This window comes from Anomalospiza imberbis, chromosome 26 (genome assembly GCF_031753505.1).
Source record: "Anomalospiza imberbis isolate Cuckoo-Finch-1a 21T00152 chromosome 26, ASM3175350v1, whole genome shotgun sequence".
Taxonomy (NCBI): domain Eukaryota; kingdom Metazoa; phylum Chordata; class Aves; order Passeriformes; family Viduidae; genus Anomalospiza; species Anomalospiza imberbis.
In genome coordinates this window covers 6,476,123-6,497,431 of record NC_089706.1, presented here as the reverse complement: position 1 = coordinate 6,497,431, position 21,309 = coordinate 6,476,123, and the positions used below count along the sequence as shown (strand labels likewise).

General features: G+C 56.5%; 2 protein-coding genes across 5 annotated transcripts in view; both read right to left on the bottom strand.

Moving 5' to 3' along the window:
* The window catches only part of DRAM2 (DNA damage regulated autophagy modulator 2), a 146,839-nt gene extending 136,493 nt beyond the window's left edge, over window positions 1-10,346 (bottom strand). For both annotated transcript variants that reach the window (XM_068173195.1, XM_068173196.1), the window contains exon 1: window positions 10,334-10,346. The gene's annotated coding sequence lies outside the window, so the exon portion shown is untranslated. The remainder of the gene's footprint in view (window positions 1-10,333) is intronic.
* Window positions 15-21,309, bottom strand: part of PPFIA4 (PTPRF interacting protein alpha 4) — a 60,066-nt gene continuing 38,771 nt past the window's right edge. The window contains exons 10-31 of one of the 3 annotated variants that reach the window (XM_068173172.1): window positions 20,681-20,760; window positions 19,745-19,876; window positions 18,080-18,142; window positions 16,811-16,902; window positions 13,961-14,102; window positions 13,515-13,720; window positions 12,862-13,102; window positions 12,612-12,647; window positions 11,893-12,026; window positions 11,594-11,751; window positions 10,853-10,946; window positions 10,538-10,619; window positions 9,547-9,747; window positions 7,930-7,992; window positions 6,640-6,666; window positions 5,574-5,749; window positions 4,753-4,850; window positions 3,970-4,145; window positions 3,677-3,745; window positions 2,907-3,084; window positions 1,570-1,657; window positions 15-1,147 (exon numbers count right to left, since the gene is read on the bottom strand). In XM_068173172.1, coding sequence (XP_068029273.1) covers window positions 1,599-1,657; window positions 2,907-3,084; window positions 3,677-3,745; window positions 3,970-4,145; window positions 4,753-4,850; window positions 5,574-5,749; window positions 6,640-6,666; window positions 7,930-7,992; window positions 9,547-9,747; window positions 10,538-10,619; window positions 10,853-10,946; window positions 11,594-11,751; window positions 11,893-12,026; window positions 12,612-12,647; window positions 12,862-13,102; window positions 13,515-13,720; window positions 13,961-14,102; window positions 16,811-16,902; window positions 18,080-18,142; window positions 19,745-19,876; window positions 20,681-20,760 — 2,507 coding nt within the window. In that variant the 3' untranslated portion in view covers window positions 15-1,147; window positions 1,570-1,598. The remainder of the gene's footprint in view (window positions 1,148-1,569; window positions 1,658-2,906; window positions 3,085-3,676; window positions 3,746-3,969; window positions 4,146-4,752; window positions 4,851-5,573; window positions 5,750-6,639; window positions 6,667-7,929; window positions 7,993-9,546; window positions 9,748-10,537; window positions 10,620-10,852; window positions 10,947-11,593; window positions 11,752-11,892; window positions 12,027-12,611; window positions 12,648-12,861; window positions 13,103-13,514; window positions 13,721-13,960; window positions 14,103-16,810; window positions 16,903-18,079; window positions 18,143-19,744; window positions 19,877-20,680; window positions 20,761-21,309) is intronic. The other 2 variants (XM_068173173.1, XM_068173174.1) reach the window with 2 other exon arrangements.

The following is a 21,309-nucleotide window of genomic DNA, read 5'->3' as shown; positions in this document are numbered from 1 at the left end:
GCCAAAGCCAGCACTGTTTTAAAATCCTGTTTATTGGAACACACATACATCCTTTCCTGACCCGATCCAGGGTTTGGAGTCCATGCAGTACCAGTAATATGACGAAAGAAATAGGGCATCGATATAAAGGGCTCACTGACTCTTCAAATTAAAAAAATATTCAGTACTGTATTAGGCAAATGATACACCGAAAAGACGTTGTGACTGTAGAGTCTCTCAGATATTGCACTTCCAGACAGCACATGATAAGTATAAGGTCATTCCAGCCATCAATAAATATCACATCAGAAATAGGGGCCACACAAGGCAAATGTGGCATGAGGAGACAAAGAGATCCTACCCTATGGAAGAAATGGGAAGAGTTAAGAGCCTCCTGGATTGACCCCTGCCAGGAAGCAGGAGGGGAGAGCATCTCCTCTGCACCCAGAGAGGAAGGGTGGGCACATCCCGGGGGTGGAGGGGGCTCCCATTGTCTCCCCAGGCACCCAAGGAGGGTCTCCTCTCCTGTGGGTGCCAGACACGGTCCCCATGAGCCGTGTGGGGCGGTCCCAGGCACAGCTCCCCCGAACAGGGCACCTGACAGCACCAAAATCAGCACCTTGCCCACCCAGCCCTGGGCAGACACCGCCCTCCTCACCTCACGCTGGGCCCCCTTCATCCCACCCAGCACCAGCCCTGGCACTGCCCCGGCCCCACCAAGGGCAGCTCCTTGCCCTCCCTGAAGGGAGGATTTTCACGAGCCTGAATCTTCCTTGGCTTCAAGTTCTGTGGGCAGCAGCATCCCTGACACCCAGGGCTCAGGTGAGTGAGTGCAGCCATGTGGCAGATTGGCAACTTGAACCAGGCAAGAGAGAGGCTTCCAAACATCGCAGACGCTTTGGGGGTGTCTGTGCTGCTCCCCAGACTGCACCATGCCAGGACGGCATCCGGAGCACATCCGTGGCCCAGCCAGCGCAGGAGAAGTGGGGGACAGGCCATGGCGGGAGCCACGGGAAGCCGGGGGGAAGCAGGGGGTGCATGAGCAGGAGGGACAGATCTTGTCGGTCCACAGCAGTGACAGTCTGGGCATCGGGGCCGAGGAACAGGCACAGGCTGGGCTCTTGTCCTGGAAGGCAGCCAGCACATGGCGTACAGACATTGGGATTTGCTGAGGAGCAAAGTGGGAAAGGCCCTGTGAGGATGCTGGCTCAGCTCCACCCGTGCACCCACTGGCCAACAAACCCAGACGGAATCAGCATTGGATCCTCCTGGCATGTGCAATCATGGCCCAGGGCACAGCAGGAGCCTCCCTGAAGTGCTTGACTACCCTTCCCTCGCTCAAGCGGGAATGTCATCCTGGGGTCCCCAGTGCAGCTGTCCAAGAGCGGACAAACCACACGTGGTGGGATGCTGAGCATCCCTCCTGTATCATCTCCGTGAGCCTGGGGCAGCAGCAGCTCCCCCACCGCTGTGGTCTCCCTGGTTCACCATGGCCAGGCAAACCTTGGTGAGGGCAGCCCCCTGCCTGGGTGCTGCTGGGGCTCCTGCTCTGCCCTTGGTCCCCAGCCAGCTCCAGGGCCTCGCACTCACCCAGGGCCTGGCTCCCATCTCGCTGATCCTCAGCACGAGTACGTCCGGACCGTGGAGGTCTCCAGCCTTGGGGACCCGGAGGCACTGACTGGAGGGAACCAAAGAGCAAAGCAATTAGTAACTGCTCCAATCAGCCCCCAGCTTTCCCAAAACCCGTGTTTATTGAGCAACAACTGTGCACTGCAGCTACGTGAAGAAGAGGGTCAGAGGAAGAGCCACGTTTGACCAGCTCAGATGCTCCTGAGGCTCCAGGGTATTTGGGAAATTGCCACTTGCCATCCCTGCTGCTGGGCAGCGAGCACCCTGCTCCCTGTCTGGGTGGGATTCTGTCCTAGGTTTCACTGTCTTCAGCCAGGGGGGAACTGCAGCTTCCATGGATGGGGTGGAGCAGGTCAAACAGAAGCTTGACCCAAACTGCTGGATGGAAAGCTGGGACATCTGAGCAAAACTGGAGGCAGGAGAAGAGCTGAGACTGAGGTTTGGAGTTGGAAGATAAGTACACAGCTTTTTAATTCTCATTCCCACCCTCATTTCTGAGCCTGCTGAAGCCAGCTTTGCTCCAGTGGGGAGCAGCTGCTGCCTTGGGATTGTGGGACCAGGGTGCCTGGTCCAGGGGACAAATCAGGGTGACCTGGCTGGAGCTTCTGCCTCCCTACAGCTTTGGAAGGGACCAAGACACCTTGAAAAAAGGAGTTGTGTGGTGGGGGCAGATCCTGGGACATAAACCAGGACAGCCAGCAGCACAGGCAGGCAGGTGTCCCAGCAGGTCCTGCCAGCCCTGGGAGAGCTCAGGCAAATGGAGCCCGTTAATACATCCCTTTGGGGGTGGTTCCCAAAAGGCAGAATGGAGAAAACTGGGCTCCTGCATCTGGGCCGCCCCTGGGTGACATATCCCACTTCATGCCCCAATCCTGGCCCCTAACTGGTTCTTGTAGATCATAACCAAGAACTCACACACAGATCTGAAGTAATCCTTCCAGAAAAAGCATTTCCAGCAGGCCACAGCTCCAGGATCATATGGATTGAACATCTTGGGTGACCAGCAAGCCTCTCCCTCTCCCTCTCCCTCTCTTCTCTCCCTCTCCCTCTCTCTCTCCCTTTCCCCCTTCCCCTTCCCCTTCCCCTCCCCCTCCCCCTCCTCCTCCTTCTTCTTCTTCTTCTTCTTCTTCTTCTTCTTCTTCTTCTTCTTCTTCTTCTTCTTCTTCTTCTTCTTCTTCTCCTTCTCCTTCTCCCTCTCCCTTCCATCCCTTTCCTCTCCTGGTGGCACATCCTTCCCCACATCCTCTAAGACTCTGAGCAGGGGTGGGAGAGGACCCTCTGGAGAAGGGCTGACCCACCTTCCGGGGGCATTTTCTTGGCTGGAGCAGCTGGAGGGGGCAGTGGCACGAGGCTGGTGACACGGAAGCCGGCGGGGAGGGTCTCAGCAGAGCCGCTGAGGAGGTTGATGCTGTGCACGTCCCGTGGGCGGAAGCGCTTGCGCCAGGACGGCGTCCGACGGAAGGTTTTGTCATCGCCCTGCAGGGAACAGCGTGTGACGGGCCCGGGGTCGGTGCCAGCAGCACCTCCTGGCCCTGTGAGACACCAGCTAACAAGGGCATGCCTGTCCTTGGTGACCAGCTCTAGAAAAGTGTGGGATCAAACTTGGCCAAGGACATAGGACATCTTGCTGGGATCCCATGGCATTGGCTTTTTCCTTTCCAGCTCATCTGTCTCTTCTCTACAGCAGCCTGTAGAGAAGAGACAGATCATCTTTGCAGCCTGCCTGCAAAGATGCCTTGGAGACATCAACACAAAAGTTCCAGTAAAGATTCCAAGGGATGTTGGACTCATGGCAGAGCTCCAGCCCTCAGAGCACTTCCTATGGACTTGCTCCAGCAGCTCCATGTCCTCCTGATATTGGAGCTCGGGGCTGGAGGCAGCTCTGCAGGTGGGGTCTCACCTGAGCACAGGTGCAGAATCCCCCCCAGCCCTGCTGCCCACACTGGGGGATCAGCCCAGCACACGGTTGGAAGTCCTGGGCTGCCAGAGCACAGGGCTGGGACATGTTGACTTTCTCATCCATCAACACCCCCAAGTCACACAGGACATGGAGAGGTTTGGCACTCACATCATCCAGCCTCCGGTCTGTGCCCAAGGCGAGCAGGTTGTTGAACTCCCTTTCCAGCACTTGTCGAGCCTGCAATTAACCAAAAAATTATGATCCTCCATCAATGGGTAATGTGCTTCCAGCCCAAACTTTCATTCTAGGAAAGCCTGAGTGTGACAGAAAAAGCCCCCATGCCATAGGAGAGCTCTGCTTTTAAAGGTAGAGCTGAGTTGGTGACACAGGTGTGGTCACACCACAGCCTTGTCCTACACTGGCCACTCTCCTCCAAAATTCCCCAAGGATGCTGCTCCTACCTGGGTGTTCTGGGTGGGGATCTGCAGCACAAGGGCCAGGCTGTTGTGGTCAAAGTTTTCGTCGAGGGCCAGCAGGGCCCCGTGTACACCACTCTCCACGAGGTTGTTCCCATACTCGCGCAGCCCGATGGACTGGATCCAGTGAATGACCTGGTCATTGGTCCACACCAACACATCTGCACGACAGCAAGGGCACAGCTCAGGGCCACCTCATACCACACTCGTGGCTCTGAGGAGGTCTGGGGATGTCCTGAGGCCCTTTTCCTTTGCTCCAGGATGATCCTGGGACTCTCCTTCCCAAGCCAGCAGCAAAACCGGGAGCTCAAGTGCCAAAACCAGCTCAGTTCAATTTACCAAGCTCAAAGCTGAAATAACAGGCGGAAAACAACTGTGAAAATTAATCCTAAGAACCCACGGCTGCTGATGTAATTAGGAGCATTATCAATAATGAGATGTAATCCAAGCAGCAGCCAGATGCGCAGGGAATCTCATGACAGAGACGAGGAAGGGGAGGCTGAGCAAGCTGGGGATGTCCTGAGTAGTGAAATGGGCAGAGAAGATCATGGGATGCTCAGGCTGCAATTTTGCCTTCCCCTCCTCCCTCCTCATGCCTGCCTGGGGTCAGCTGATAAAGGCACTTGGAGCAGCAGAAAGGTGCCTCAGGAAAACAGCACTGGGGGCTCAGAAATAATGGGTTAAAAACAAGAGATAGAAGAGAGATGAGCCCTGGACAGCTCCTGAGAGGTTTCTCTCCTGTTCTGGAGCTGGACAGGGGGTGCTGACCTTTGATTTCATGCTGGGTCTCCTCTCGCCTCCTCTCGAGCTCTTTGCGGTCGTAGTTGAGCCTCTTGAGGCACATGATGCCATACTGGAGGCTGGTGCTGCAACAACACGAGGGGACACGAGGGGACACAAGGGGTCAGCCAGCCCTCCAGGACACGTGGCTTGGAGGGACTTGGGTAGGGACCCCCTTCTCTGTGTGCTCCCCACATGCCCAAAGGATGCCTCAGGCCAGGGATGGGTCGGGACAGACAGAACCCAAAGCTGGAAAATGGGGAATGTCCCCCCCTTCCATGGCAATTCCCCACTCCATCAGTTTGAGCCTATTCCATCTGCCTGAGAGTGTACAAATCCAAATGATGCTCACACTTGGTGGCTAGAGAGGGAAGGGGAAACCAGCCCATGGGGGCTGCTCCAGGCTGAAGATCTCACCCCTGGAGGTGACCCTGGCAAGCCCATGGGTCAGGGTGGGCAGTGGGAAGCCCATGGCAGGGCTGGATTCTGGTGTTGGAGCCATGGCTTGGATGGCACACACCTTCTCCCACTGGGCTTGCTGGCAGAGAGCAGTGGAGCACCAGGTGGGAAGAGCCTGAAGTTTTGCCCATGGATTGCTTCACAGCCAGGGGAAGGCCTGGTCCTCTGCAATTCTGCAGCAGGGAGTGAGGTGAAGGAGAACTTCTATCCATAAGAGCTGCCCCAGCTCAGGGAGGTGAGTTCAGCCTGGAAGAGCCACCCAGGGCTGCCCAAGACAGGGGAGAATCCCTCAAATCCCCCCCTCCTCTGCTCCATGTGCACGCTGGGGAGCTCCGAGGGCCTGGACTCACCGGTGGAAGCTGTCCACCATCTTCAGGTGCACCCTCAGGTCCTTCTTGGTGAGGTGGTCCAGCATGCGCGCGTCCACCAGGCATTCCATGAAGTAGCTGCGGTACTGGGGCAGACCAAGGCTGGGCAGCCACTCGTTCCCAATCCACTCGTGGTTCATGTCCCCATAGGCCAATGTCTGCAGAGAAGCACATGGAGAAGCTGGGGAGAACCCAGGGCTTGGTGGAGCTGCAGAATCCCAGGAGATCATTGACAGCCTAGGAGGGTCACTGTCCTGAGGCTAAAGCCAGGCCAGAGGAGTCAGCCCTGGGTGATACTGAAGGAGCTGGAGGGAACAGTCCTGTTGGCCATGGTCTGTGTCCTACTCATGTCCCCCCAGGAGATAAAGCATCGCCAAAAGCAACGGCAAGAGATAATTGGACTTTATGAGCAGCTGCCTCTGGAAAAAGCACACTCAAAGACAGAACAACTGAAAAATAGATTCCAGTGCATTCCCAATTATTTTTTAAGAATCTCTGCTTGAAGAATCTCTATTTTATGACTTCAAAACAAAACAAAAAAAAGGTTAATTTTGGAAAAAAAAAAAAAAAAAAACATTCACTTCCACTGCAAACTGATTTTGGGTCCAAAAATGAATTAAAATCCACCAGAAGGAAAGTAAAACATTTGAGAGGGATAAAACCAGAAGAGATGGATCCAAGCAGGACTCTTTCCTCCCACCTTTTTGGTTCATAAAAATCATCTGTATGGACTTGGGGCTACAAAATAGGTGAAAAGCAAACAGGTGCAGCTTGAATCCTGCCTGCATGCAGGGTGGTCACACAGGTGGGGGTTTACACAGTCTCTGGATCTCACAGAGGTCCCAGGAAAAGCCACTGCCTGGAGCAGAGAAGGGCCCAGGAGGACATCCTGTACCTGAGAGATGGCCCAGAGGAGCAGCCACGGGGTGTAGGTAAAGCCTCCAAGGCCTTGGTGAACATCAGTGCCCCAAACACCCCCTGGGATGTCCAGCTCCCCCCCAACCACCCCATGCACCGCCCACGGACAAGAGTGGCCCGGGGACCTCACCTGTGCCCAGCTGCCTTCCTCTGTGTCCTAAGTGTGACACACGCAGCATGTCAACAGAAAGGACAGTGGAGTCAGTACCTGGTGGCCCTGCACAGGGACAGGGCCCGCCACGCGCACTGAGCACGGCACCCCTCAGCACAGAGGGACACGGAGGGGACAGGGCTCACTCTTATGGCTTGGGGACCTCAGCCTGTCCCCAGGGTGCTGGGGACACCCCGACCCTGCTGGGGCTGGTTCCCACCCCATCTCTAACCAAGAATACAGGATGGAGGAGAAGGAGGAGGAGGAGGAGGAGAAGGAGAAGGAGAAGGAGAAGGAGAAGGAGAAGGAGAAGGAGAAGGAGAAGGAGAAGGAGAAGGAGAAGGAGAAGGAGAAGGAGAAGGAGAAGGAGAAGATAGGATGAGGCTTGGGATGGAGATGGCACCAACCCTGGGGCTCATTCATCTTCCCTGGGAAACACAGAGAGTTCTTAGGTCCCCCCATGTCAGGTGGATAAAAGAGAATTAAGCTTCAGTATATCTGTCAGGGCCCACAGGAGGCTGCCCAAGCCAATTTGCTGATTTTGTGGCTATTTCCTCCTTTGCCAACTTATGCTGGTTTTCCTCAGTCTCAGAGAACCTGCTAAGGGACAGTGGCACATCCCTGCTACTCAACAAAAGCTTCAATAAAATGCCTATTTCAGAGAACCCCAAACTTGTTTGGATTGGAAAGGACCATAGAGCTCATCCTATTCCACCCCTGCCATGGGCAGGGACACCTCCCACTATCCCAGGGTGCGCCAACCTGGCCTTGGACACACAGTTCCCACACAAATCAGTGATCAGATTGCAGATAGGGGAGTGTGACTCCATCTCTCCAAAGGAGCCAGAACTTTTGGGAGCATGGACACATCCCTGCAGGGGACCCCAAGCTGTCAGCCAGTGGCAGGGACACATGGTGGGGACAATATTTGGGTGTGCTGAGGTCAGTGGGGGATTAGACCATGACTTGGGTGCAGAATGATTCAGGGATCTCATGTGTCTTGAGATCACTCCTGGGTTTTGTCTTTAACTCCCAAACAGCCAGGCTGCTCTGAAACCCAGCGATATACACAAGGGAAAAAAATCTGATGGGGTTTTAGAATTGCTGGGACATTAAAGGTTGAAAGAGGGCTTCTAAAGAGCTGCAGGGTGCTGTCCAAGAGCTGACGTGTGAGGGATCCCCCTCCCTCTGGGTTAACACACCTGGAGCTGCTCGGACCCTGACACCCCAGGGGCTTCCCCCAACACCCTGGGGGCTGCCCAGCCTCACCGTCTTGGTGGAAGTTGCCATGTTTTCCATCTCCTCATGGGTGACCCAGACATTTCCAGAGGACTGCAGGGAAAAGAGCAGAGGAGTCAGAGCAAACCACCACAGAAACATGGCCTCGGTTCACAACCACCACGGAGTCATGGAATCACAGAATTATTAAGGCTGAAATATCATCAAGTCCAACCCCCAAGCCAGCACCACCACCATGTTCAGCACTAAACCACGTCCTCAAGTGCAACATCGACTCATTTTTCAAACACTTCCAGGGATGGTGACCCCACCATTGCCCTGGGCAGTTGTGCCAGGGCCCGACCATCCTTTCCCTGAAGAACTTTTTCCCATTATCCAACCTGAACCTCCCTGGGCCCAGTCTGAGGCCATTTCCTCTTCTCCTGTCCCTGTTCCCTGGGAGCAGAGCCCAACACCCCCAGCTGTCCCCTCCTGTCAGGAGCTGTGCAGAGCCAGAAGGTTCCCCCTGAGCCTCCTTTTCTCCAGGCTGAGCCCCCCATCTCCCTCAGCCACTCCTGGTGCTGCAGACACTTCCCCAGCTCTGTTCCCTTCCTTGGACATGTTCCAGCCCCTCCAGGTCTCTGTTGTCATGAAGTGCCCAGAACTCCTCCAGGATTCCAGGTGTGACCCCAGCAGTGCCAGCACAGGGGATGGAGACTGCCCTGGGCCTGCTGCCACCACAGTGCTGGGACAGCCCAGGTGCCCTTGGCCTTTCTGTCCACCTGAGCACACCTGGGCTCATGTCCAGCCTCTGTCAGCACCGACTATGCTGGACCCAAGCTTGGCTCAGGTTGGTGGAGGATCAGACCACTGTGTGCTTGGAGCTGCCTGGGGACACCCCACATCCTTGCAGCTCAACCTGGTGACACCCCACTGCCCAAGGGGACGCTGGGCTGTCCATGCAGACACAGAGAGCAGACCAAGGTCCTTCATTCATCTCCCCTTCCACTTTAATGTGGTGCTCAAGGAGCCTGCAGGCCTGTCCCCATCTGCTGTGACCCCAAACATCTGAGGGGGACATAGCAGCCTTCCTTCTGCCAGCTGCAGGTCTACAGATGTGTCTTGGCATTACTTGGCCACCATTAACCCCTCAAGGCCTTTGGGGACCAGCAAAAGACACAATCCCTCCATCCTACCAAGGGCAGGGATCTGCAGTTGCTCTGAGTTGCTCCAGGAATTTCAGATGGAAAAGGTTTGTGTTGAAATGATTGGGAAAGAGGCTGTGTGCAACCAAGCTGGCCCTGTACATCAGGAATATTTGGATTTCTGGTCTTTGGATGGAGTTTTATCCTCTCCAGGGCAGCCAGGCCCTGAATTCTACTCTTTGCAGGATTTGCCTCCTGCTGACAACCCCATGTGAGTGGCAGGAGTCTTAAAACTGGAAAGAGCTTCATGCTTCCAGCTGGGAATCCCCCAATTATGCTGGGAGATGAGTGGTTTGACCAGTCCATGAGGGGACATCACCCCCTCCACGGCCATGTTTGCCACAGCGGTCCCAAGGGGAAGGAGGGCAAGGAGGGCAAGTGTGGCAAGCACAATGTGCTTGCCACAGGCAAGGAGCACACTGTCTGGCCCATGGAAGGTCTGGGGGTGTGCAGGGGCACTCACCGTGCGGGACGTGGGCGGTGCTGAGGGGCTGGTGAGGGACACCATCTCCTGGATGGCCAGGCGCAGCTTGAGGCGGTGCAGGGCGTTGCTGATGCCGATCTCCCGCTGGATCTCGGTGTCCGACAGGGCCGACATGATGGCCCCGCTCTTGACGTTGGCCCGGCACGCGGCCACGTACCAGGCTGGCATCCCCACCCAGAGCTGAGGACAGGGAGAGCAGTGACTGCCTGGCATTGCTACCATGGCTCCAATGCCAGGGGCAAGGCCATCCTCTCTAGAGCCCAATATCGAAGCCGAATGTCCATGTGGGAATCTTGGTTTGGTTGTAACCTTGCAGAGGTGGCCTGTGGGCGGCCCAGCATCCCTGTGCCTGATGGGCACAGCACAGGGAGGGAGCACCCACAGAGCTTTTCATAGAATCATTAAGGTTAGGAAAGCCCTCTAAGATCAGTTCCAACCATTCCCCCAGCACCGCTACATTCACCCCTAGCCCATGTCCCAGGTGCCACATCCACACATCTTTCAAACACTTCCAGGGATGGTGACCCCACCACTGCCCTGGACAGCTGTGCCAGGGCCCAACCATCCTTTCCCTGAAGAACTTTTTCCCAATATCCAACCTGAACCTCCCCTGGCACAGTTTGAGGCCATTTGCTCTCCTCCTGTCCCTGTTCCCTGGGAGCAGAGCCCAACACCCCCGGCTGCCCCCTTCTGTCAGGAGTTGTGCAGAGCCAGAAGGTCCCCGCTGAGTCTCCTCTTCTCCAGGCTGAGTCCCTTTCCCAGCTCCCTCAGCCGCTCCTCATCAGACTTATGCTCAAACCCAAAGCTCTACTCAAACCACAATCCCACAGGCCCTGTGCGGGATGCAGGGGTCTCCTCTGCTCTCCCAGGATTTGCAGGCCCCAGCCATGTGCATGGACCAAGCATGGTGGGACATGGTGGCACACACAGACCTGTGGGGACAGCACGGGGACAATCCATGGGAACGCACCTCCAGCCAGGACACAACAGTGGGGCCGTCCCAGTGGGCAAAGGGCAATCCTTTCCTCCGAGCCTCTTCCAGGAGTTCATGCCTGGCAGGAACAGAAGCAGAAGAGTGATTTATGGGGGATTTGTGTGGAAGGGAGAGTTCTTTGAAGGGAACACACCCTGAGCAGCAGGAAGCAGCTGCATACAAAGCTGTGAAGGAAGTAACAAAGCCCAAGGGAGGGTGAAGATGAGATGACTTCCCAGCAATTCCTAGTCCTCTTCCATGGCTTCCCAGCAAATCAGTTTCTTGCAGGGGTAGGGAAGGAAGTTCACTCACTTCTTCCGTAGGCGCCGATCCTTCTCGGCCTGAGCCCCCAGCTTGCCCAGTCCCAGGGGGTCCTGGATGCCCCCTTCCACATCAGTCAGTAGCACTGTTGGGCAAGCAAGACGCTCAGGTCAGTGTGATGTCCCCAGGTCAGTGACCTCCCACAGGGCCAGTGTGGGCGCTGTCACCATCTCCATGCCAGGGGGACAAACAGTGACAGCACAAGAGGTGACAGTGTCCCTTTGCAACCCACCCCCATGGCCCCCCTGCATCCCTGAGAAGCCCAACAGACCACCCTCCTGCCATTCCTCCTATTTCCAAATCCCAGAATCCCAAAATCACAGAACAGTCCCTTCTGGAAGGGACCCAGAAAAATCATTGAGTCCAACAATGCTCAACACGGAAGTAAGTAAAGGATTTAGGAGTGAAAAAGCAGCTCCTACCAAAGGGCTCTGCAAAATCCATGGGGAGGGCAGTAGATTTGGGGACATTAAAGATGAGACAGAGTGACAGGAGGTCACTGTCCACACCCCAGCTCTGACAGAGCATTAATGTGACACCATGCTTAGGCCAGAAAGGCCAAGGGGAGAAAACACCAAGTTCCAACTTCCCTGAATCTGCCATGGCCCCAGCACCCCCAAACCAGCAGGGGTGTCCCTGCCCCTTCCTGTCACCCCAAAAACACCCCAGTGGCAGGCACAGCCAGAGGGCCTGGAGGGCCTGGCACAGACAGGGACAGGACTGCTCACAGACCCTGCCCCGTGGCCCCTTCTCTGCTCAGCTGGTTAAAACGACCCTTCTCTTTCTTCCCAAACAGGCGCCCAATGGAGGATTTGATCCCCTTCCTCTTGGAGCCCTTGTGCAAGGAGTCCTGGCTGCTGCTGGGATTGCTAGCCTGGTCCTCCAGTGAGCTGGGGATGGAAGAGGGAGAGGAAGAGCAAAGCCTTTAGGTTATTCTCGAGCAGGGCACATGGCAAACCCCAGGCCACCCATCCCACGTGTGCCCCAGGTATATCCTCAAACCAAGAGAGATGCCAAGGGTCTCCACACACCTCTTGCCATCCTCCTGACTCAGAGCAGGGTGGCCCAGCTTCTCCAGCCGCAGTGTCCTGGGTGAAGACGGCGGGGACGTTTCACACTTGATGGTGGTTTTGTCCTCCCGGCTCTCGTCCCGAGCTGCGGGCGACTGAACAAACAGAGAGGCCGTGAGGGTGGGAGGCCAGACCCCAGCTCCATCCTTGCCCTGCTGCCTGCCTCTCTCTTGCTCCATGGAGGCATGGCCAAAAGAGCCACCAGAGCCCTGGGGCTTTGCCACGCTCCAGGAATGGCCTGAATGAGAGCTCTGGCAATGGTTCCAGATGCCCAAGCAGATGGGGAGGATGTGGCAGTATGGCTGAGATCCTGGGAATGGGGGGTGAGAGGATGCAGCCCCATGGTCCAGGTCAGGGTGTGGGGACAAAAGCTGCTGGCCCTCATCAGAGGGCTCTGAGGAGCACAGATGGGAATGTCCCAAGGACACCCTGTTGCCAGAGGGGACACAACATTTGAGGACCCAGTGGCTTTCTGAACCTCCCCATGTCCTGCCAGACCCCCCAGGCTGCCAGCGGGAACATGTCCAAGCACCTGTTGGGATCCCCATGATCCTCCTGCTGAATCCCTGGGGTCCCCAGCTCCATCCCGCGCCTGCTGCACCCTGACCTGTTGTGGACAAAGCCAGGAGCAGGCTGGAAAAAGGGCTTGGACAAAAACCAACGGGATGGGAGCCACTCACTAGCAGTTTCCTCCGGTGCTTCCTCAAGTCGCTGGGCTGATTGCAAGGGGGAAAGCGAGAGAGACACAGAAAGGGGGGCAGTTAATGGAGCACCCCCCCAGAGCAGTCCCGGGGCCAGGCTGCCAGCCTGGAGACAGCAAACACGGGTACCCCGTTGTCCCACACCCCCCACAGGCCCGTGTGGACACCGGGCATCGCTCCCACCTCACAGCCGGAGCCCCGGCAGCCCCGGCCCCTCCCGGCTCCTCACCAACGTCATGATCCCCATGCGGTCCAGGTCCTGCGCGGCGCTGCGGGAGCTGAGCTTGGGCGTGGAGCGGCCGCTGAGCGGCGGGGACGAGCTGGCCAGGGACAGGGCCGTCAGCGAGGTGGGGATGGAGGCCCTCTTGCACAGCTGCGTGAGGTTCAGGCCCTCCATGCTGCCGCTCGTGACCCGCGTCTCCAGCTCCTCTGCACGGAGCTCCGTGGACTCCTTCTCCTCCTGGATCATCCTGGGGGAGCAGCAGGGCTCAGGGCTCCTGGCTCCCCACCTTCCCAGGGACACAGGACCTCTCTCCTGGGGAAATGCACCTTGGTCCTGTGCCTCAACCCCCTGTCTCCAGGAATGGCAGCAAGATCCATCAGGATCCATGACAACCAGAGCTGAGACACACCCTGATTCCTTTTAATGTCCATGGAGGACTTCTTATGAAATAACGATCCTTTGAAATAACGACCCTCTGAGCCAGCACTGGTGCAGCCGGGGGAAGGACCAAGCCCTGTGGCTGGATATCCTGGAGCCACTTCCCTGCCTGCAGACACACCAAGGCCCCAATTTTAGGACAGCAGAGCCTCCTGACTATTTGTTGCCCCCCTGGAGCCATTTCTGCACAAGGCAGTGGTGGGTTTTGGCCATGGTCATACCTGATCTCTTCGTTGATGGCATCCAGCTGCTCCTGAAGCATCATGGCCAATGTCTGGGCGTCTGAGTGCCCACCAGGAGAGAGCACATCCATGGAGCTGAACAGCGTCTCGCGGTCATCCTCGTCCACATCGGAGATGTCGGGGTCGCTGTCGAAGGCGTGAGGCCCCGTGGCCAGGACCCCACCTGCCTGGGCCTGCTCCCAGTCCTAGGGGAACAAGGGCCACAGTCCTACACAGCATTCCCATGTCTTCAAAAGCCAGACTGGTGATCTCCATGCAGGAATTCTATCTCAATGGGACCTCAACGAGAAACCCTTCCGATGTTCCCCCATCAATGCACCAGGGGAAGGAAACTGCCCCATGTCTCCAGATCTGACCCTAATCCCAGGGTGCAGGGATTAGGAGGAGCAGGAGCAGACCCTAAGGCTGGGGTGCACAGGGTTTACCTTGGCTGGCTCCTCTCTCCGGGCACTGAATCGTCCCTTCTGTGCCCGGGGCAGCCCCGGAGCTGCTCCGAAGGGTTCGGCTGGGGCGTGGACCACGGCTCCCAGCGGGAAGCGCAGGTCAGTGGCACTGCCCATGTGGGACCTGGGAAGAAAGAGCCCTGTGGGGGACATTGCTCTGTGCAGGACACCCTCACCCTCAGGATGCTCCCCTTGCAGCCCAGGCTTCTTGGGACAGAAGAGGAAGAGGAGCAGGAGGAGGAGGAGGAGGAGACCACTGCAGGATGCCCATCCCAGCGATGTTTGCCCGCTCGGTATGAAAGGATGCAAAACCAGGCTCTGGAAAAAGGTGCCCCATTCCCCCACAGGGGACCTGGAAATGCACTCACAGAATCACTCGCAGAATCATTGAATCACAGAATATCCTGAGCTGGAAGGGACCCACAACCATCAAGTCCAGGTCCTGGCCCTGCACAGACATCCCAACAATCCCACCCTGGGCGTCCCTGGGAACATTGTCCAAACACTCCTGGAGCTCTGGCAGCCTCGGGGCCGTGCCCATTCCCTGAGGAGCCTGGGCAGTGCCCAGCACCCTCTGGGGGAAGAACCTTTCCTGATATCCAGCCTAAATCTCCCCTGGCACAGCCCCAGTTGCTCCCTGGGTCCTGTCCCTGGTCACAGAGATCAGAGATTGGAGCTGCCCCTTCTGAGGAATCTGCAGCCTCTGATGATCTCTGACCCCAGGAGACTCCTAATTTTCCCAGACTGTCAGAAGTTCAGCCCTGGGCCATCCCCTGCTGCTCCCTCCCCCTTCTCTGTGCACCCATCGGGACATCCAGCCAGTTCTGCCCAAAAGCCCCTGCACTGGGGGGCTGCTGTGGGGCCAGGGCTGAACAGGCCCCTCCTGCCCCTCCCTCTCCTGAGCAGCTGGAATGACCCAACACAGCTTGTGTCTTCTCCAACCCATGTCCCCAGCAGGAGCCAGCCAGGGAGCTCTTGTCCTTTTTATGTTTATTCCAACATTTTCATGAGAAAATACCCTGATGAGGGTCGGTCTCTTTTCCCAGGCAGTGAGTGACAGGATTAGGGGAAATTGCCTCAAGGGAAGGTTCAGGTTGGATATTGGGAAAAATTTTAGTGGAAAGGGTGGTCAGGCCCCGGCACAGACTGCCCAGGGCAGTGGTGGAGTTCCCACCCCTGGAAATGTTCAAAAAATGGTAGATGAGGCACTTTGTGATGTGATTTAGTGGAAATGCTGGTATTTGGGTGAAGGTTGGACTTGATGAACTTGGAGGACTTTTCCAACCTTAATGATTCTGTGATTTCAATGAATAAAATTCCACCTGAAACATCTTCCAGGTGTGAGGACATGAGCATTGTTGGGACCTCCCAGCAGGAACCAGCTGGGACTTCTTCACCCTCCTCCTCCTTGCCAGGGCTGGTGCTTGGGACCAGGCCCTGGTGAGTCCCATTCCAGGCAGAGCAAGGCAGCAGCTTGACAGGAGGACACTTTGAGCCACTTGTGGTGCTCATTCCATGTCTCCACTTTGCCTGGTTGTTCCTCTTGGCCCTGAAGACCCAACCATGGAGCCAAGCAAGGCACAGTCCTGGGCACACCATGCTTACTCCCCATATACAGTGCCACTGGAGACTTGAGGTTTGTTTCGTTTAAGGTGAATTTAAGATGACAAAATCAGCAGCCCCAGGCAGATCATGGTGCCTGGAGGTCAGGCAGATACAGGCCTGGAGACAAAATCAGCCCCATGAGCAGCATGGCTGGACCAGCCTGGTGTGTCAAAGGCACAAGCCAAGTTCCAGGGATTTCAGAACTGCTGACAGGCTGCTGCCCAGCTAAAACCAGATAAAAACACCTTAGACAAAAGCTGACATTTCAGCTGGGGGATCATTCTGCAACTCAAGATTTCTGCTGATTTTTCACCTGAGAAATATAAAAAATCACCAAATTGTCCATCCTGCTCTTACAGACTCATGCAAAGAGGTGCTACACATGCTCCAGAAAGTGCTCCAGCACTCAGCTCTCCTTCATCCTCACAGGCTCCTCCTCACCCTCCCCATTTTTTCTATCCATGACAAACACAGGGTCTCCAGGCCTTCTTCTCCTTTCTGTTGACAGGTCCAAGGCTGGTTATACCAGCTCCTCCCCATCTTTTCCAGCCTTGATAAGAGGGGAATTTTCTTCACTGGTTGCTCCCACTGACCCCTTGCTGCCTTGAACCCACACTGTAAGTGCTCAGGGCAGGGTGTGGTGTCCCAGGTGGGGTCGTCGTGCTGCCACCCTCCTTTTCCACCTCTGTTTTCCAGGAGCAGTTCTGAGTATCCTGCTCAGTGCTGGAGGCTGAGACCCGATGGACTCACCTCTGCTCCTGGTGCCCTGGGCTGGGACATCCCCATGTCCCAGCTGACTTTAAATGAAAGGGTGTGAGAGGACCATTGCATTGGAGAAAGAGCGGCTTCATTCTCCTTTGCCTGCAACAGCTCCAAAGCAATTCCTCCTTTTGCCCCAGCCCATCCCCTGTACTCCACAGGGGAAAAGTTCTTTGGTGAATATCCAGCTTGCAGAGCAAAATAAGTCCTAAGCCACTTGTGCAGAAAAACAAGAGCAAATCTGGGGACATTTTCAGTTGGGCTGGGCTGTTCTCAAGAGTCCATGTCCCACCCCAGGACAGAGCCATGGTGGGACAGCACAGCTGGAGCTGACCCTGCTGGGAGGACCCTGCAGCCCAGCACTGAAGCCAGGGGGGCACCAGAAACACCCAATGCCAGCACTACTTTGGGGCCCCCAAAGCAAACTGCCCCAAAGCCAGGGGTGCAGGGGTTTGCCCTGGCACTTACCTGGTGTGCACACTCTCCACAAACGTTCCACTCCTGGTCTTGAGCTGATCCACCTCCAGCCTCAGCTTGTCGATCTCGTCGGACAAACGCCGCTGTTTGGGGGGATGAGACAGGCAGGGTTGGGTTTGCTCTGGAGAGCAGCCAGGTGTGGGGCAATCCACATCCTTGGCTACTACCAGGTTTACAACCCCTTTACAGATCCTTACCCCAGGTTTAAAGCATCTTGGACACATCAGTAAAGCTCATGCAGGAACAGGGAATGAGGGTGCTGGGGAGGGAGGATCAGGACAGACAGACACTGGACAGACAGGTGTGCTGCTTTGGGAGATGAAGGAAAACAGGTCCCACTTGGATGCTCTGGTTGCTCTCCAGACTGCACGTGTGTGTTCCCTTGGCAAGGGACTGGCAGTGAGGAACCCCTCCAGCCAAACCTGCTGCTGGCCCTGTCCCTCCTGCTCCCAGCCCCATTCCCATGGGGAAGCTGTGCCTGCACCCAGTGCTGGGAAATGCCAGGGGGAGACTGCAGATGGACAGGGAGGGAGGGGAGAAGGGATCTCCCAGGCACAGCAGGATCCAGTCTGGGGGACAAACAGGCTGAGCCAGGGTGGGAAAAGTGCCAGCAGTGTCATGCGAGTCCCCAAGACCTGCCCTGCCCAGACCTGAGCAGCCACGGCTGGGAAGCACAAGCAATAAGCACACATTCTCCCTGCAGGCAAGGGGAAAAGTAGCCCCCTTGATCCCCCAAACCATGCATGAGACATGCAGCACATCCCACAAGCTCCCATTGCTCCAAAAAGCCACATCCCTCCAGCTTTCTAGCAAGGCCACTAGGGGTTCATGCAGATGCTACTGAGATGCTTTATCTGAGAGCAGGGTGTGAAGACCTACAGGGCCTCTGCAAGCTAGGCACGGGGCACATCTCCTCCCCAGTCTGAGAAAGCCTCAGGGCCGAGGGGATGTGGCTGCCTGAGCCCTCCCCTACGCACGGGTGAAGCCAGCCTGGTCTCACCACTGCACCCAGTGGGTCAGGGATGGAGGAGTGTGACAGGAACATGGATGGTAGGGAACTGACCCGGGGCTCTCCGGGGAGGGGGGTGGCAGCTTCCATCCAGCTACTGCGTGGGTGAGTGTGTGGCCTCCTGCTGCTGGGTGCTCTGGGATTCCAGCTCCCCCCAGAGTGGGGCATTTTTGGAGAAGAAAGTGCCCCTAGCCGGGGGTTGGGAGTGAGGCAATGCCATCACTGGGTCAGGTTCCTGCAGCCACATTTACCTTGTCATGCTGGTGTTCCTCTATCTGCTTTTGGGTATTTTCCAGCTCTTGTAACAATGTATTCTTTAAGAAAAACCAAAATTAAAATAAAAGGGAACAAAAACAGGAAAGAAAAAGAGAGACCATTTAGGAAACGGCCGTGTGGCCTCCCAGGAATGGCCAGTGTGGAATCCCTAAGTAGTGAACACCTGGAAAAGGCTCCCTGGGCTATTCCTCACCTCCCTGTGCACAGGTCTCCTCTGCAAAGCTCCTGCCTCTCAAGCAGCGTGGCCACAGCTCAACTCCTGCCCGCTCTGGGGCTGAGCATGGCCATGGAGGGCAATGAGGAATTTGGTGGACAGGGCTTGAAGATTAGGAAATATGTCTGAGAGAAGAACAACTCCTCGAGCAGCTAGATCAAAGGGAAAAATGTCCCTTACATCTAAGCTAGGGAGTAGGCAGGGGGAAAAGGAGATGTGCTTACAGAATCACAGAATCATGGGATTGTTAAAATTGGAAAAGCCCTCTAAGACTGAGCCCAAACATTGCCCCCAGCACTGCTGTGTTCATAGCTAAACCATGACCCCAAGTGTCACATCCATGTTTTTGGAACACTTCCAGGGATGGTGACTCCACCACTGTCCTGGGCAGTCTATTCCAGTGCTATAATTACTTCCTTGAAATTTTTCTTCCTAATATCTGTCTAAACCTCCCCTGGTGAGTTTGTAACTGCCTGAACCAGTGCTTGTTTTCAGTAAGTGCTGGCAGCCAAACAGGATCTTTTTTGTGCATGAAAGACCTGGATAAACTCTCAGGGTGGGCAAGTGCTGGCACCAGACTGGGGAGCAGGCAATGCCCTTCAAAACGTGTCACCACTCTGGTCCCTGTTGCTGGCTGGGGTGGGATTTGGACTCATCCCCGCAGGTTGGGTCCTGCTCTTTATCCAGACAAATCTGCTGAACAACTGGACATGCTGGCATAGCCACATTTGGTCGAGGACAGGAGGAGCAGAGCAACGGGGGTGGGGGCAGAGCCAGACCTGGAGGCATCAGGTGGGTGATGCACCTGTGTGCTCTGACTTGCTGAGGGCAGGAACCCCGAGAGAACTGAATCACCAAGGCCTGACCTCCCACTGGCACTCTGGGTGGATCCTTGCTTGGAGCCAGCTGCTCCCAGTTAATTCCATTCACACTAAGACAGCCACAGCTCCAGCCAGCTCCTCCAAGGAAACCCAGTTCCCCTGGAGTCAGGTGGGAGATGTTCATGGACACTGCCCTGGCTTGGAGAAGGGAAATTAGTCTGCACCTGGGGGCAGGAAAGTTTTAAGGCTGCACATGGGATGAGCACTGGGACAGGATGAACGCTGCATTTTTTCCTGCAAAATGCAGTTGGGATTTGCTCTGACAGCTGGGCACAGGTGGCATCACCGGCAGAGACAGGGAGGTGAGGGAATGGAGCAGGACAAATCCTGCTGCTGTGGGAGCGGGGAGGTGGTGGGGAGGGGGTCTCCCTGGGTGAAGTGACCAGAGCAGTTCCCTGTGCTCCACCAGCCCCAGCACAGCCATGTCTTGCACGTTACCATTTCTCCAGCCCTGCACAGGCACTTCCAGCCCTAGGCCATGGCTGGATGAGGCACAGAGGGGCTGCAGACCCCTCAACCCAGAGGACCCCTGCCCCAGGCAGTACCTTCTCCTCCAAGGCTGCCATCCTCTCCTTGAGGTGCAGCTGCAGCCGCTCGTTGGACTCGCTCAGCAGCCGGTCCACGGTGTCTGAGAGCCGCTTGTTGTGCTCCTCGTTCATCTTCTCCCGCTGGCGGGCCTGGGACACACACAGTGAAATCCGTGTCACATCCAGAGGGGCTCGGTGCCCTCCTGCCATCCTGTGCCTGCTGCGGTGTCAGAGCTGGCCCACCAGGCCCAGCATGTGGGGACAAATCCACCTCTCACAGCACTGGTTGGACCCTCTGTGGTGGATCTGCTGCTCTCTGCCAACTCCCAGCCAGGGATGAACAGGAGAGAAAAGGATTTAAGGAGACCATGCCTGCCTGCCCCTCAAGAAAGCTTCTCCTGTGTATCTGCCAGGAATACCCACATTGGGGGCACCTTCCAGACCCCACTGGATACTGAACCACTGGATTTTCAAATATCTGTCTTAAGGCAAAACATCTGGGGGCTTCCCCAGGGCCACATCTATAATGTCACCTGGGTGACCCGAGAAATGGGCATCACAACCTCCTGCATGGACAGCCCAGCCCCGGCTGAGCAGCACAGAAGCTGAAGAACACTGTGCAGCCCAGGGTACAGCAGCTCAGCTTCCCTGCCCTTTTCATTCTGCTGATCCAGGCTCGGGGAAAGAGCTGCTGAAGCCTCCCCTTCCACCCTTCCAGGTCCCAGCTTGCCCCAGGGGGTGATGCTGAGAGGAGTTGGTGTGGAATATTAACAGCAAGCCTTGGGTGCCTGGGAGAGGGGAAATCACAGCAGAGTGCCATGAGCTCCTGTGTGGCTCAAGTTTAAGTGATCCTGGATGGGAAAGGATTAACCAGGCTGTTCTCCCAACCTGCTCCCAACCTGCAATCCAGGTGGGCCCAGGTACCCAGGCACCAAGGCAAGGATCAGGACTTACCCTGGCCAGCTCCTGGTTCTTCTCCTCCAGCTGAGTCTCCAGCTGCCGGAGGTGCTCCTCGATGCTCCCGTGCCTCTCTTCTGCCTAGGAAAAGCAGAGCGGCCTTCTCGGATGATGCTCCCCAAAGCCATGAGGGCCCTGCAGCAATCTGGTGTCCATCTCTGCATCTGAGTCCTTCCTGGGATGCAGGGCTCTCTCCCACTGCCTGCAGCCCTGCCAGGGCTCCCTGCGAACCCAAACCAGCCCTGCTGGCACGGTGACAGGAGCTGGAGGTGCTCTGCGAGGGACTAAACACCACTCCAGAACCCAGGAAGGGCAGGGATGGGCGCATCCATTCCTCCCTCCAGGCCTGCCCCCTCCAAAATCCAGCCTGGTGCTTCCTCTTTCTTCTCATCTTAGAGTGGTCTCACCCAAGCCAAAGGGCATCCACACCGACAAGGGCCATCCCCGCCTTAGAGAAAGGGGCCGAGGGAAGGGAGCAAAGCCCTCATGTGCAGGACACATTGAGGTGTCCTTTAAAGGCAGTGCCTTGTCCCTGCATCAGTGAGGACGGCAGGGGACAGAGAGGCCACAGCTGGGAAGCAGAACGGGATGCCTTGGGCTGTCAGGGGCTCCATCGCTGCAGGGGG